This window comes from Notolabrus celidotus, chromosome 16 (assembly GCF_009762535.1).
Source record: "Notolabrus celidotus isolate fNotCel1 chromosome 16, fNotCel1.pri, whole genome shotgun sequence".
NCBI lineage: Eukaryota > Metazoa > Chordata > Actinopteri > Labriformes > Labridae > Notolabrus > Notolabrus celidotus.
Window position 1 is genome coordinate 13886059 of NC_048287.1, and position 15255 is coordinate 13901313.

Consider the following 15255-nt stretch of genomic DNA (forward strand, 5'->3'; position numbering starts at 1 on the left):
GGCGAGGCGAGGCGTGGCAGCTAAATCAGGCGAGGCATGCACAAGTTATTAGGGTGTTATGCAGCGCTTTAGGCTGGGAAGAGACTTCATTTATACCGTCTGCCACTGTGGGATTTAAAGGGGAGGCTGCAGTTCCGCTGCAGAATGGGAACATGGGAACGGCTCAGGGCAGAACAGCCGGGTGGAGTTTAATAGACAGTGAGGAAGGGCAAGCGGGCGAAGAGTTAGAAAAAAAATGTGTGTGCATGTTAGGGAATAAAGTGTGTGATAAAGTGGATGTTATGCCTTGTCTTCTTTTTGATCACGTTTGATGTTTTGTGAACCAGAATTAGTTTTTTAACCTCTCCCTGTTCTTGTTAAATCTGTATGTACAGTTTTTTTTAAAGCACCTGTAAGGACTATTCCAATCTGTATGATTTTTGCTGCCACTGTGGGAACAGTATGACAATTCATTTATTTTCTGACCTGTCCTGGACATTAGTGGGTAGTGAACCACTGAATCTGAATCTGTGGCATGGAATATTTTTGAAAAAGAGTGTTTTTTTCACCTACCCTGTGGAAATGATGACAGGCAGTACAAATAACTATATGGAAAATAATCAATCTTCTTGACGGTTTCTCTTGCTTTTGTGGATCATACAGAGGCATCAATTTTCATTGCAGCCAGCTTCATCAGCAGCAAAAAAACTACTCACAGGAGCTTTAAGAAGTAAAATTTGCCTTATTTTCTATGAAGGGAGAACAGAGGAAGATAAGGTGAACAGAGTTATGCGACAGTGTTGTTTACACTTACTCTTTTTTCTTTCTTTGTTGGTCTGTTTGCTGGTTTAAGCCTGATTGCTTCTGTACTAACAGCTTTTTATTTGTATCTCCTATGTTTTTCTCTTCTTTTATTATCTGAAACTCCCAATTACTTGTTAAACCTCTGTATTTGTGGTATTATTATTATGGTTTGTTTTCAGTCACTTTTCCTCGCTTTATATGTCCAGTTTCGATTCAATGCAATTAAAGATGAAAAGAAAAAGGAAACAAAAAGTGGATTCTGTATAAAAAAAAAAGACACTTTTTTTTAACTTTCTGAGTGAGGATTAGGGATGTGCGCATTTAGTCGACTAAAAAATTAAAGATCATCACCCTGGATAGTCTGCACCAGAATTAACAGTCCGTTAAACACATTATTAATGCTTTTATTAATGTAGGCAAAAAGGCTGGGTGTATGTTGTATCTAAGCTGTAGCACAGCCACTATTGGCTGAGGCCGTAGCACCAGTTACAGGCTACTGCCATTGGCCCTTATGCTCAGCTACCTATTTGTAAACAAGCACAGATGACAGATTACATGTAGCATGGCGTGGTTTGTCAGTATTTTTAAGTGGAAAATGGAAATAAAGTTTTATGTAAGTGTTCCCACCTGTCAGTCAAGTCAGTCATGTCCTTAAATGGGTAAAACTCGTAATCTTAATATCTTCTGAACTGGTGCATTAGAAAAAAATTCACCCCCATACAGTGTGTGCTGATAGATAAATTAGCTACGTAGACCCAAGCTGTTTTTGAACCAGGCTGTAAACATTTTATTTTGTCTGCAAATATCATCTTTTTTTGAATGGGGTGTGCATGTGGTTTCTGGTGTTTCTGCAGCCAGCCTCAAGCTGATGCTCAATGAATTGCAGTTTATATCACTTCCACATGGGCTTCATAATTTGAGACCGGAGGTTGCTGCTTGGTTTAGCCGTATCAATAGCATTGTGCTAAATTTTGAGTGTATCCTGAGTGTTTGACTAACCTTTGACTAGTCCGTCAGTTAAAATAAAACTTCTACAACCTAGAAATGAGTTGCTTTAGAATATCCCAAGTGAAGATAGGTAGAGTTAAAAATGTTTGCATCCATCTCATAGACTGTATAAATAGATGGATGGCATGACAGCTTCTAAAGAGTAAAGCCAGATTGTTGGGAGCTCCCCCTACTAACTGGCTGCAGTGTAGGTTATAAGGCAGCCTCCATGGTAACAGATGGGACATGGGTCAAACTTTGAAATCAAAATACCCATCAAGGACAGTTTTTACAAATATGGTTTCTGTTATTAAAGTTAGTTCCTATCATGTTCAGTTTGAGTGTTCACTCTTTAAAGATGTTTAGTTTTAATTTTTTTTAAAGGGTGTGACATTATGATTGACAGCTCTTTTGACAAGTGGCTCTTATGATGTTTTGTGCAATGGATTAGGTGGACAGGAGGAAAAATAAACACTGACAAAAGAGCAATTGAACTTTCACAACAACCAAGAGTGTCAACTTCAAACCTCCCCAAGAAGTGGTTTTGCTGGACACTGTTCCAACTTGTGGGGTCTTTCTTTGTCATTCTATGGGCAAGTCCAATGTGTGTTTTTGGTTGGTGGAAGGGGCAAGACGTTAACGACCCAGCACCACCTGCTGATCTCTTCTGCACAGACACTGGCTCCAAATGACATCACCAGCCCTAAATGTCAGTGTCTGCTGTCAAAGCTATTATGTCTTCACTTTTATACGATGACAGGAGGTGGAGATGTGTCACCATCTTTATATACAGTCAATGATCCATACATGCCTGTAACAAGTGGTTGAGATACATACATGTACACCAAAGGGTGCATTTGCAAGAAGCGGCTGTTCAATTGTTGATCCCAGCTCTTCTATTTCAATCTTAACCTTGGACCTCTGACCACATGTCAGCCGCCGTTTGTTGTGAGCGACGCCTCACTTTTTGACCCTGGATTTCACAATATGCATTTGGAGTGTGAGAGTGCCCCCCTCCCGGTTTTGAAGCCGTTTGAAAGGCCTTATTAATTCCTCTTACAATTCCTCCTGAATTTCTGCGTGTGACTGTACAGCATATTTTGTGATGTAGTGAAATCTCAGCGCGTGTGTGTTGGCTATCCTTTTGCACAAGAGTGAAAGAGTTTGCGCTAAGCCTGCTAGGTGATGCATGGGGATTACGACTCACAGCCACCCTCCAGGCTTATCCCTCTGCTTGCTGGAGGTTCACGTTTATTTAAATAGCCCTCTAATAACTTGCAGAGGTTTTTGGGCGAGGATGTGTGCCAAAACAGTTACTATAAAATAATCAGCTTCCTGGAGCCAGGAGCTCCCCACTGCTTTGGGAATGCAGCCGTCGGCTATGACACTTTGTTGGTCAGCATCTGAGCTTTATCAGATGGGGTATGATCTCTCTAGATGGCCTGGTTTCCAGGAAATGACAGAACAAAACAGGCTGATGTGGAGGTAAAGTTAGGAGAAAAACTGGTTGAAAAAATATTGTGGCACATCCAGAAGTATGGATATGTGATGGAGTGACTTTCAGTCACCATCTTTGCTGTTGTTCTCTCTTGGAAACAGCATAAAGGAGCTAACAGAGAAAATGGATTGGGCTGTGTTAGATTAGCATTTTTGACAATCTTTTATAATACATTTTGTGTGTTTACCTGCAAACAGTATGTCAGGCAGCAAAGATCTATCAAGCTGATGGATTTATGCTTCATCTGCTGTCTGAAGGAAATATATCACACAAAGATTCTGATATACACAAAAAAGGAGGAGGGTATATGTATATCAATCTTTTTCAAGAGAGGATATATCCATCATAACATCCAGGTGTAGACCATAACACAAAAATGTACACCAACTCACACTCACACTGTGATATATCCAAATATAAACTCCCCCACAGGTATACAGTAGCAACGCACAGCAAAAAGCCACACAAATACACACTCTCTGCTGAGCATTAGACACATGTTGTAAGTTTTAATGAGCCGAGTGGGTCTCGGTCTCTGCAGGGCGGCGGAAAGTCATCAGCAGAGTTCAGCTCCTCGCTGTCTGCTCCAGAGGCCAGCGTTAGTCACACAGCATTGCACCTAACTTACTTCCTCACACATCCTCAGATTCCTGACTCCCGCTCGCTCATTCGTTCTCACACCTCCGACTCCCTTTTCTCTCGACTTCTCCTCTCCTTGAGACACCCTGCTTCCTTCCAGATGCTCGCTGCATCTCCCATTTTTCTTTATGTCTTGTTCATTCTCATTCTCTCTTAGACCCCCCCCTTTTACTTTATTCTTCCTCCTTTCAACTCTGCTTTTTTTCTCCACTCTCCCTCTTTCCTGTTCATGTCTCTCTGGCTTTCTTCTGCTCATTATCTGAGCACAGCTTCGACACAAAAGGATTCTGGGTTAAAATGTCACACCTGGCTGTTACATTTTATATACTCCACATTCATGCTGACATGTCAAGGTAACCCATCGCTGCTGCAAGGGAAATAATGAAGATCACGGCACCCCTTTGTAAAGGTGGGGGATGTGTGCAGGAGCAGATCAGCAGACCGCTGATTAGAGAGTAATAAGGAAGGTCAGCAGAACAAGACATTGGTTTCAGGTTATATGGAATAAATGGTGCATGTGTGAAACAAATGGTGAATGTGTGAACCATTTGGAGTTGCTCTGATATGAACACCAGCAGCAGCCTCAGATACAGTCTATAGGTGTATGCATGAAAAACAGTCAATATGGAGAGCAAAAGCAGGCTGTATGATATCTGTAATCTGTAATAACTTAAGACCTATTACTTGTTAGTAATTTACAAGGAAGTTGGTTTCGTTTTGAGTTGGTTCACTGAGCTGAAATAAGCCAGGGTGAAGCAAAGACTGTATAAATAATGGACGTAGTATCCGTGATGTCATCCATCTGTTACTGAAGCGCTGTTTTGAAGCCAATCGTCGGAGGGAGCCATATTGGAAATGCTGAACTCAATATAACTGCTATCGAGCGAGTGTGAGGTAAAGAGGCAGGCTTTGAGCCTCCTAGCCAACAGCTACAGTGTTCCCGCCTGTCAATCAAGTCAGCTGTGCCTCTAATAATGGAAAACTCGTTATCTTAATACCTTCGAAACTACAGAGTTATGAAAATAATCACCCCCTGTACAGTGTGTGCCGATTGAGAAATGAGCTATCCAGACTACACTCGTTTTTTGTACCAGGCTGCAAACTTTTTTATTTCTGCAGTAAAAAAAATGGCTTTTTTGAATTTGTGTGTATGTGATTTCCGGTACTTCCGGAGCCAGCCTCTAGCGGACACTCGATGAACTGCAGTTTTTAACACTTCCGCATTGTCTTCAATTCTCGCAGCCGGAGGTTGCCACTTGGGGTAAAGCCCCTGTGTAACCTCCTACATCTGGAGGGGCAAATTTTGCTTTGCTTTTGATCGGATAGCTAATTAGTATGCAGATTGATCAGCAAATATATGGTTAAAGAACAACAGTGCTTTAAGATCATATACCAAACTACTCCCAGGTTGCTGGAAAGACAATGTGCCAAAAGCTGGGGGAAAAGGACTAAGATAAAACAATTGAATAGAAGCTAACCTTGGAAACATACATTTCCACAGTGCATTCACACACTGATGGCTATAATTTAAGGAACACTTTGGGTTTAGTGTCTTACCAAAAGACACTTCAACATGCACATTTTATGAGCTTCAAACCACCAACCTTACAACTACAGGACGACCTGCTTGACCTCTGAGACACCCGAAGTGAGTGGTGTTTTTTTAAGACTACCTTGAACGGTGAACCTCTCCTGATTTAATTAACCATACAATTCTGTGTGTAAGGTGCACTTTTAATTCCTTTTTTGTCATGGATAAAGTGGGCTGCTTCCTACACACTGACTGGTGTGGCCAATATAGCAGCATAAAATGAAGATGGAAGTATTTTATTGTATTACAGTATTTTATCTAGAAAATGATGCTCCAAGAAGCAAGTGACTGCTTCAATACTCTGAGCATTCATGATACATAATGAGGTAGAGCAGTCTAGCAGTGTCACATTGCTTTTGCTTACCATTTTGTGACTTGCCTGTTTTATTTAGCTGCCTTTGTGAAGCACAGAGGTAACTTCAATTTCTTAAATTACAGGTTAATATGACTAGTCAAAATGCTGATCTCATGGCATAACAAAACAGCCTCAAGAATCAAACGAATTTGGGAATATTTTTGTGTGACAATAGCAAAAACAACAACAGTGTGCTGCTCGCATAGAGTGCAATGTTGGTCAAAGCTTGCAAAATGTCCACAATAAGTGTCTTTGAATCAATATTTAATTTATTTTCATTTATAGTAGTATCAGAGGGGTTCTAAGGATTCCAGTCTTTTTATTTCAGAGGGAAGAAATTGTATTGCAACATCTCTATTGCCTGAAACATTGAACATGTTTCTCCTCATCCTCCCTGGAAACTACTGGGTCAGTATGACCCAGTGTGAGCATGACTAAGTCACACACAAATATTTTTCAGCTTGCTGCAGTTACATCCAGGCCCATAATACAAAGGCAGCCACTATGCTATCAGCCTTGTTGTTTCTCTTTAGTTTTATCACTGACTAGTCAAAGTTCAAGTAAATAACAACGCTGCACTCCAGGCTCTGAGCATTAAGCTCTTCTTCCTGAGAACATAACTTGTATTAATAAACAGCGTCCTCGTCTCACATTTCTCAGAGGGGCACCAGAGCAGATATTTGTTTTTCATTACCGTGTACGAGTCATCAAGTCACGCTGGCAGGGAAATAATATTATTAATGGAGGCCAAATTGAATTAAAGCATGGATTTGACCGTGGGTTTCCTCAATGTCATAGACTGACATACAGATTCCTCTATCTGCTTCCTACACACACACACACACACACACATACACACACACGGACAAACGCACAAATACAAATAAATCCCCTTGCTGGGAATGAGGTCTCTCAATCTCCACAAACAATCAGATAATCCTTCAGGAATCCTTCACTTTCTCTTGGTCTCTCTATCACAAATGGAGAGAGAGTGAGAGAGAGAAAGAGAGAAGGAGTTAGAGAGAGGCAGTCATACACCCACTCACAATCACACACAAACATACAATCAATTCACAGCTACTGTGTTTATCCTAAAATAGAGTATACTCATCTTCAGCAGCTCAGGTGGCGTCACTGAGTTTACCATATAAATGACCTGCCTGTCTGTTCAAAGATAACACTAACTCTGTTCAAGGAGTGCTATAAAGTGTTTTGTGTGAGTTTGAATGAGCTGCAGTCCTACCACTGCTTGAATGAACAGTGTGCGTGTGCGTGTGCGTGTGTGTGTGTGTGTGTGTGTGTGTGTGTGTGTGTACATGGGGGGTCTTTGTATCTAAGTGTGCGCTGCTGCTGCTCATGCGATTAGACAACTTATCTCCTTCTGCCTTTACCAATACGGAAGATCCTCATCCTCCAATCCTCATGTCTATTGTCTGTTTTGGTCACCACCACCGTTCCAAGCTGCCAGATCTTCCTCTCGGCCAGAACTAGAGCCTAACTCATTTGCCAAACATAACAGCGCTGGCTGAAAATGAAGCCGACTGGCAACCAAAGCATCGTCACTTGGCTGTGGCGCCCTGCCTGTTGTCTGTTACAGTGTTGCATGAGAAAATCCTCTAAAAAAGACTTCAGTGAGCTTCTTGCACCTGTTTCAGCTTGTAGGGTGATGGAGAGCACAGCGCAGGCTTGTAGAGACATTAAGCCATAAGGCAAAGGAGGTATTTTTTTTATCTGCTTTAACACTGTATCTCCCCCTCGCCTCTCTGTTCCCTCACCGTGTCCCTCTCTTCCATCTCCTCACAGTCCACACCAACACAATGGCAGAATTAGTATTTTTAGAAACCTCTACACGTCTCTAGAGGATTCTCATCAAATGTTCACAAAACGCACACACAAACACACACCCACACGTTATCAGACTCACAAATTCTCTATATTCTCACACAGAAACACACAAGGTTCCCAAGACAGCGTACGAACACGCACCAGCTTTGGTAGGCTGTCACCGTGCAAACGAGAGGCAGGGGGAAGTTGGAGGGCAGAATATAGCTGAATCTGTGAATTAGAGAACTCTTTGAACTCGCTGCAACAAGAACCGCACAAAGACACAGCTTTAGCTCATAAGCCACTTTCTGCCCTCGAGATACTTTACGGAAGGAAAAAATAGGCTACTGTTACAGAAAAATGCTGACCTAAACATTTTATTTAACTGGTTAAAGTTGGAAAAGCAACTGTGGCTATTTTATGAGGGGGAACACACACAAACACTGTAGCCAGAGTTCAGGATGACAAAGCAGAGCAGGGCTACACAAAGAAGCATACAACTATATCTAAAATAACAAGGAAATACTTAGGAAATACTTTGTTTCAGGAGCACATCTTGTTGAAATTTACGTGGAATTCTTTTAACATTATACCACGACAGTTGACAGTAATAAACTTCAAAAATAAGGGAAATGAAAAAGCATAGTTTAAAACTGTGGGGGCTTTTAATGCTGTTACTTAAAGGACAGGACAGTGGACAGAGCAGGAAATTGGGAAGAGAGAGTGGGGAATGACTTCCAGTTAAACTACCAAGCCAAGCCAGCAATCCAAAGATGACAGAATTGAATGTTAAATTTGATAAAATGAATACAAATAAAACATTTCATTTCCTTAAAGGTTTAAAGCTGTGTGTCACTTCTAACTAGGATTCATACGTTTTGTTTTTGTTTTTTTGGGGGGGGGGGGCATTTCGGCCTTCTATTCGATAGGACATCTGAAGAGAGACAGGAAATGTGGGGGCGAGAGTTGGGGATGGCATGCAGCAATTGGCATACACTGAGAGCGGAACCAGGGGCTGCTGTGACAAGGACGAAATCCTCTGTGCATGGTTCATGCGCTTTGACTGCCGGGCTAAACCCGGGGCCCAGAAACAGCTTTTACTGTCATTCAGGTACATGACAGAAAATGTAAATGGACAACTGACATATAAGCACCTTACAAAGGTGAAAATGGAATAGGTCCAATCAGACAGTTGCCTTATAATCCATCAAAAAAAGAAATGCATGATGTATATTCCAAAAAATTGGTAATGGATACATATAATCATATTTTATTCAGATCGTACAATGTCATCCAAAAAACAACTCTTAAAAGTTGCTTTTATTTCCTAAAAAACAAGCCTGTACATTCTGATACAGCAGGTTACAGTATGAGAGCCGCCACTACATACAGAGAAAAAATGAAGCATAGTCGGGGCAAGCTAACAAGAGAGTAACAACACCTGTGTGGATGTTTATAACTGTTTAACATGATTGCAATTTGCAAAATGTGCCACAAGTATGTCAAGAGGAAGAAAGGCTGCAATTTATTATGCAACAAGTCAGCTGAAAATGTTGTTGTATTGAAGAAATACAGCAGTAGCTACAGCTAGCATTAGCAACAAAAATGGCAAGTGGTGTAGCACCAATTTGAGGACCCCAGAAAGTTTGCTAGAGACAAGCTACACAGAAAACCAAGGATTACACCAACTAATGACATATTTGGAACAGTATCCACTATCCGCTAACAGTCTCAGCTAACTCCAAACATCTCTCTACCTGCCCTCTATGATATGATCTCTGCACACTTTCACAGTCTGTTCAATGACAACATCAGTGACATAAGTTTCACCACAGGCATATCAATTTCTTGAATTAGTCCATGGTGGAGACTTTAACTCCAAGCAAGAGTGCTCCAGATCACAGTTTTAAAAAAATAAATAAAACATCTGAAAAGTCAGATCTGGTCTTGTTTTTTTAGGGGGGTGCTAGTAAATGGGATTTATCAGACAGCACATTATTATCAGTTATCTGTATTGCCTTGAAAAAAATATACACATCGTGAATCCCTAACCATTAATTTATAACTTAAATGTAAGTGTTGGAGTGTTTCTGGCCATGTGATGAATATAAAGTAAATCTAATATTCACTCCTTTTTTGCTATGTTTTTGGTCTCAATCATCCTCTGAAAGAAATACCCAGCCATTAAGCCACTGAATGCTCATCTTTGTTCACCAACTGAATGTTAACGGTCTCTTTTTTGTTGCTGGGGAAGTTCGCAGACAGGCAATCCTCTTACAAAAGGTTCAAACAGTAATGTTACGTACCACAAAAACAAAGGGCCAAAAACTAAAATGCTCTACAAGGCTGAGGAAACATCTCAGAGCGCCAAACTAAATTTAGCCGTTGCTAACTGAAGTATTGACAAGAGCAGATCATGATTGGCATAAATTAAAGACAAACTAAATCCCAGATTTATGCCTATTGAGCATCTAATGGTCAGTTTTGAGTTGATATTGTGGAGTTGCTAATCTAACAGTAGCAGTCTGTTTACTCTAGCAAAACACTTATTCTTCTACATCAATATGATTATTTTTTGTGTCCAACAACTTTGATAGAGAAGAGCGTGGCTATATAAAGAGTTCAACATGACTAATACAAGTGTAGGAGAGGTTTAGTCACATGAATTTAACATCTCACTGGGTTTCACCGAGTTCTGGCCATGACCCTTTGCTGCATGTCATTCCCCCATGTTTTCATTCTCTCAGTATTCAGCTGTCCTGTCCAATACAGGCAAAAATGACCGCCAAAAAACTTGAAAAAGAAACCCTAACACAAGAATGAGGACCAAATAAAGACATCACAGAAAGACTGTTTTGTTTTTTTAGAATTATTGAATATTCTTATCCATACCATCTTTTCCCAACAGGAAATCCAGGAAGTGGTAGGTGTAGGACACACCTACTTTAGTCTCCACCTGAGGCCGTCTGAGGGTGGAGTAGATGTTGCCAGGGCTTCGCCTTTCTTCTGCCTTACGCAGTTTAGGAAGCCTACACCCCATGTCTCTGTGAGAAAGGAGAGGAGAGAGAAATGAAGATTAAAAAAAGAACAGAGATGAAAAGTGAAAAAAAGAGAGGAGGGTGCTAACAAAGACTCGAATGGGAGCTGTGGATTGATAGAGTTTCTAAATATACAGAACACAATAGCACTTCCAATAGAGTGTGTCATACTCACACACAAGTCTCAATGCTATTGCTCATGTGCAACCTCGAGCTGTAGGAAAAAAAATTGCGTATCCAACTCTCTTCCCTCTCACACACACACACACACACCCACACCCACACACACACACACACACACACACACACACACACACACACACACACACACACACACACACACAGCGCAATAACGCTGAAATATGAAAGTGTCAGCCATTACCTGCTTGGTGGGCTGTGATACGGGCAGCTCCTAATCAAATGGGGCTGATTGGGAGCGACATGTTTGATCAGAACGAATTAAAGCAGAAATGAGACTGATTTCCTGCCCTGTCAAGCAAGGCGACATGAGACTAGATCGACAGGGAGGGAAGAGGAAACGAGAGGAGAGGAGAGGAGAGGAGGGAATTTAGCATGTTCTCTTGCTTGTAAATTCACATGTTGAACCAAGGCTAGCCTTGAAGAGCAGACATTTTTCATTTCAATACTTTTTTAGATGGTGCAAGGACCAACACTACCCTCAAGGGTAGGTGATTGAAAACACCTACCCTTTAAAGTTTCTCTTCAAAATTCCTTTTCTTCTGAATTTGAAAAAGCAAATTACACCGACAAAATTGTACTTAGATAAAAGGAAAAAAAAACACACTGAAAAAGTGTGAGTTAGAATTTGAGGAGTGGTTGGAGGATGTGAAAAATGGAGACAAGAGAAGGGGATAGGACAAGAGAAAAAAAGGTGTGGTCAAATGCTGTCAAGCTAATCTGATGTGACAGTGTCAGTACCCTGACACCATCACCACAGCTATGCTTAATATCCCCTTCTGCCACGGTTTGTATGAGCCACACGGTGAGATGCGCATCTGCACGTGTGTAAGTGTGTGTGCATATGTCTTCCCCGAAGGCAGGTCTGTATCAGTATCTCTGTATCTGTTTTGAAAGCGTGGAGAATGACACAGTAACTCCCATTGGGCCAAGTGCACGGACATTAACTCGCCTAACGATCCTAGCAGACAACATTAAGCTTGGTGTGTGTTTATGTGTGTGTGCATGTTTAGTGACTTACAGCTTTGACTGCATGGTACGTGCTTTTTGAAAGGTTACAAAGTTGTAAAAACACAACATCTATGATATATTTTCTTACATCATCTGTCTACAGACTGAGCGGTGAAAAAAACGGTAATCAAGCTACTGCTCTTTCAATGAAACATGTTTTTTCATAATGAGTTTTTTCAGAACGAGAATCAAGTGTTCCTCTTTCTTCTTCTTTCCATTATCTTTCTTTCTCTTGTCCTGTTTTTTCCACTGTAAACTCTCATACCCGTATCTCTTCAATGTGCCTCAATCACCTCTTTCCCTTCAGCCTCTGCTCTGCTTCTGCCCATCATCCTTGATTAGGTCACCTTTCTTCTTTCTGTTGGCACAATGGCCCTGATTAGTGTGACGGGAAGCTATTCATTTTTGTCACTCTCTTTTACGTCCACCTGATAACAAGAATTCGCAACCTTCCCAGAGTCATTATCAGTTTTTCTGTAACTTTTATTTTCAGTCCATCCTCAGTTTTGTTCTTTCAATCCCTTCCCCAAAAGTATTTTTCTTCCATCTGTATATCTACACTTCCTGACCAAGTGTTGTTTATGAGAACAGGTCCTCAGCAATGACTGTATATTAAATGGACACCGTGCCTCTATGCTTTGCAGCAAAATTAAACATGTTTACAGCCTGGTTCAAAAACAGGTTTAGGTCTTTAAGTATCTAATTTCTCTATCGACACACACTGTACGGGGGGTGAATTTTTTTTCTAATGCAACAGTTCAGAAGATATTAAGATAACAAGTTAAGCCCATTTAAGGACATAACCGACTTGACTGACAGAAGGGAAACCTGTAGCTGTTGGTTAGGAGGCTCAAAGCCCGCCTCTTTACCTCACACTAGCTCGACAGAAGTTAGGTTGTGTTCAACATTTCCAATATGGCTCTCGCCGACGATTGGCTTCAAAACTGCTTAAGAAACAGATGGGGGACGTCACGGATTCTACGTCCATTATTTATACAGTCTACGGTCTGAAATTGGGCTAAAAATTAAGCAAACAGTTAGCCCTGATATCCCAGAACCAACCCCCTCCGAACTCACTCCCACATTCCATCATGCTCACAAGCATAACTTCTTTGTGCCGTCATATCCTTAAAAAGACTACGCAACAATTCCCGTGTCAACATCACACGTGAAAAAGGAACAGCTTAGAGGAAAAGGAGCACTTTAACCTTTGGTTTGGTCCCCTACTGTTATTATTTCTCCACATCCCAATCTACCAACTTGTTTTAAGTGCTTTGTCTGATGTCTTGACTGTTTTTCACAGACTGGTTATTATTACATTAGATTGAGTTGATTTACTACTCAGGCTAACACTTTCCTGATCAGTTCATGTTCTAAATCACTAGAATGAAGTGTACTTTAATACAGAAAGATGTCCAATTTTGAAATTACGCTCACCTACAGAATAAAATGGGCACTAAAGAAGTGACATTTTTAGGAAGGGTAACTACCAAGGCATCCTGTCAACCAGGATAGAGGTGTAGTCATGTGAATCCATCCTGTCATCCATATACAGGCTCTTCTGGATTCAGTGCATTCTGATAGTAATAACAAAATTGCAAAAAAAAGGACAAACAAATTGGTAAAATTACATTCCCTTTTGTGCACAATCTATGTTGCTGAGATTAGATTATACTGTTACATTGTGTTTTTCCACACTCTGCCTACAGTCCCTTTTGGCAGACCATCCAGCCTCTCTCCATCCTCCATCTTCCCTCCACCCATCCAGTCCTTCAGGCTGTTGGCTCACTGAGTTTTCGCAGCTGAAAGTGCCCCCCTGCTGTGCCTGTTAAGTCCCATAAAACTGTTACAATGTCTCCAGACAAACGGCTAGCCAGGCAGGCCCTGGGTTCTATGACTAAGTTAGAGCAGATCTACTCCCAAAAAATGTTTCCCACTGGGGCTGGGCTTTACTACATACTGTCTGCAACAGGGACTTAAAGGTATAAGGGGTCAACGGTGAAGCACAGGATGGAGGACACAGTCATGCTCAAAAAATGGTAATGGATTTCTGACAATTTGAGGCATAAATGAAAAGATGTCTCTAAAATGATTTGCGTCTGGGAGTCTTTTTTTGATCCTCTCCCCATTTGACTCCCTTTTAGCCTGGACTCGTTGATTTAATAGTATTTCTACATATCCCCATGCAAATGATAAAAAATCACATCATTTCAATGTACTTATTCATTTTTATGAATAATGCATTATGCAGTGCTAAAAAATCATAATGACTTGAGATAATTCGCTTAACATTTAGCTAGTGGCATTTGGCTTTATTGCTCTGAAATAAAACCTGACTGGTTCCATTCCTGGTCCTGACAAGCCTCCAGCTTCACTGTTTGATCCAACATCACATCATCCTTTTCATTACACACCGACAGATCAGCTTTAAAACAAAGGCCCGCTTTTAACAGATGAACTCTGTGTCTGTGAGCTTGAGAAAAAGATCCTGCCACTGGAAGAGAGCAAGAATGAAAAACCACATTGTGTGTGGTACTCCAAAAACTCGAATGCCTTCAAGACTCAAGGCCTTTTTCGCTACATGCGAGGCCTTTTTCTCTACATGTTGACTTCAAACAGAATCTTGCACCTGCTCTCACGCAAACAAACAGGCAGAAAAAGGCCTTGACAGCAAAATACGGAGAGAGAGACACATGAAAGGAGCAAAAAAGAGAGAATGGAGTGAAGAGGAAGACAGACGGAGAGAAGCGGAGGGCTGCTCATTAGAGAATCTCTTGTAACAGAGAGTTTTGAAATGACAGCAGATTTACGCAAGAGCATAATCCGTCTGCTCTATGCCGCTGCTCTGCTGCCTCCTGTGCCACTCAGGGGGGATGTCTGCTTTCCAAGAAGCAGGATCCATTCCCTGCAGAGCGAGAGCTACAGGAAGGTGCAAGTTTGGGAAATTCACAGTAAATATAGATAGAACCAGCTTGGGGGCTCTCTAAAAGTGCCAAAGTTAAAATTCAGAGCTAGTCTCAGATAGCAACAGCTGCCACCATGAGAAATGAGTAAGCAATATGGCAATATTGGCGAAAGGTGGAAACTTAGCCCCTTTACTTGAATTTGTTATTTGAATAGTAATTAATTCAATAATGGTTAAGTTCTGGGGCACTGGTGGCCTAGTGGTCTAAGCGCCCCACATACAGAGGCTATAGTCCTCGTCGCAGAGGTCCCAGGCTCGACTCCCGGCCGTGTCAATGTCCTGCACGTCTTCCCCCACTCTTTGCCCCCCACATTTTCTGTCTCTCTTCAGCTGTCCTATCATAAAGGCACAAAAGCCCTAAAATAT

The 15255-nt window shown here is 41.3% G+C and overlaps 1 protein-coding gene across 4 annotated transcripts in view; it reads right to left on the reverse strand.

Moving 5' to 3' along the window:
- Positions 1-15255, reverse strand: part of rftn1a (raftlin, lipid raft linker 1a) — a 40577-nt gene that overhangs the window by 20631 nt on the left and 4691 nt on the right. For 3 of the 4 annotated variants that reach the window (XM_034705404.1, XM_034705402.1, XM_034705406.1), the window contains exon 2: positions 10570-10721. In XM_034705404.1, coding sequence (XP_034561295.1) covers positions 10570-10717 — 148 coding nt within the window. In that variant the 5' untranslated portion in view covers positions 10718-10721. Of the gene's footprint in view, positions 1-10569; positions 10722-11097; positions 11157-15255 lie in introns of those variants that run through there. The other variant, XM_034705405.1, reaches the window with a different exon arrangement.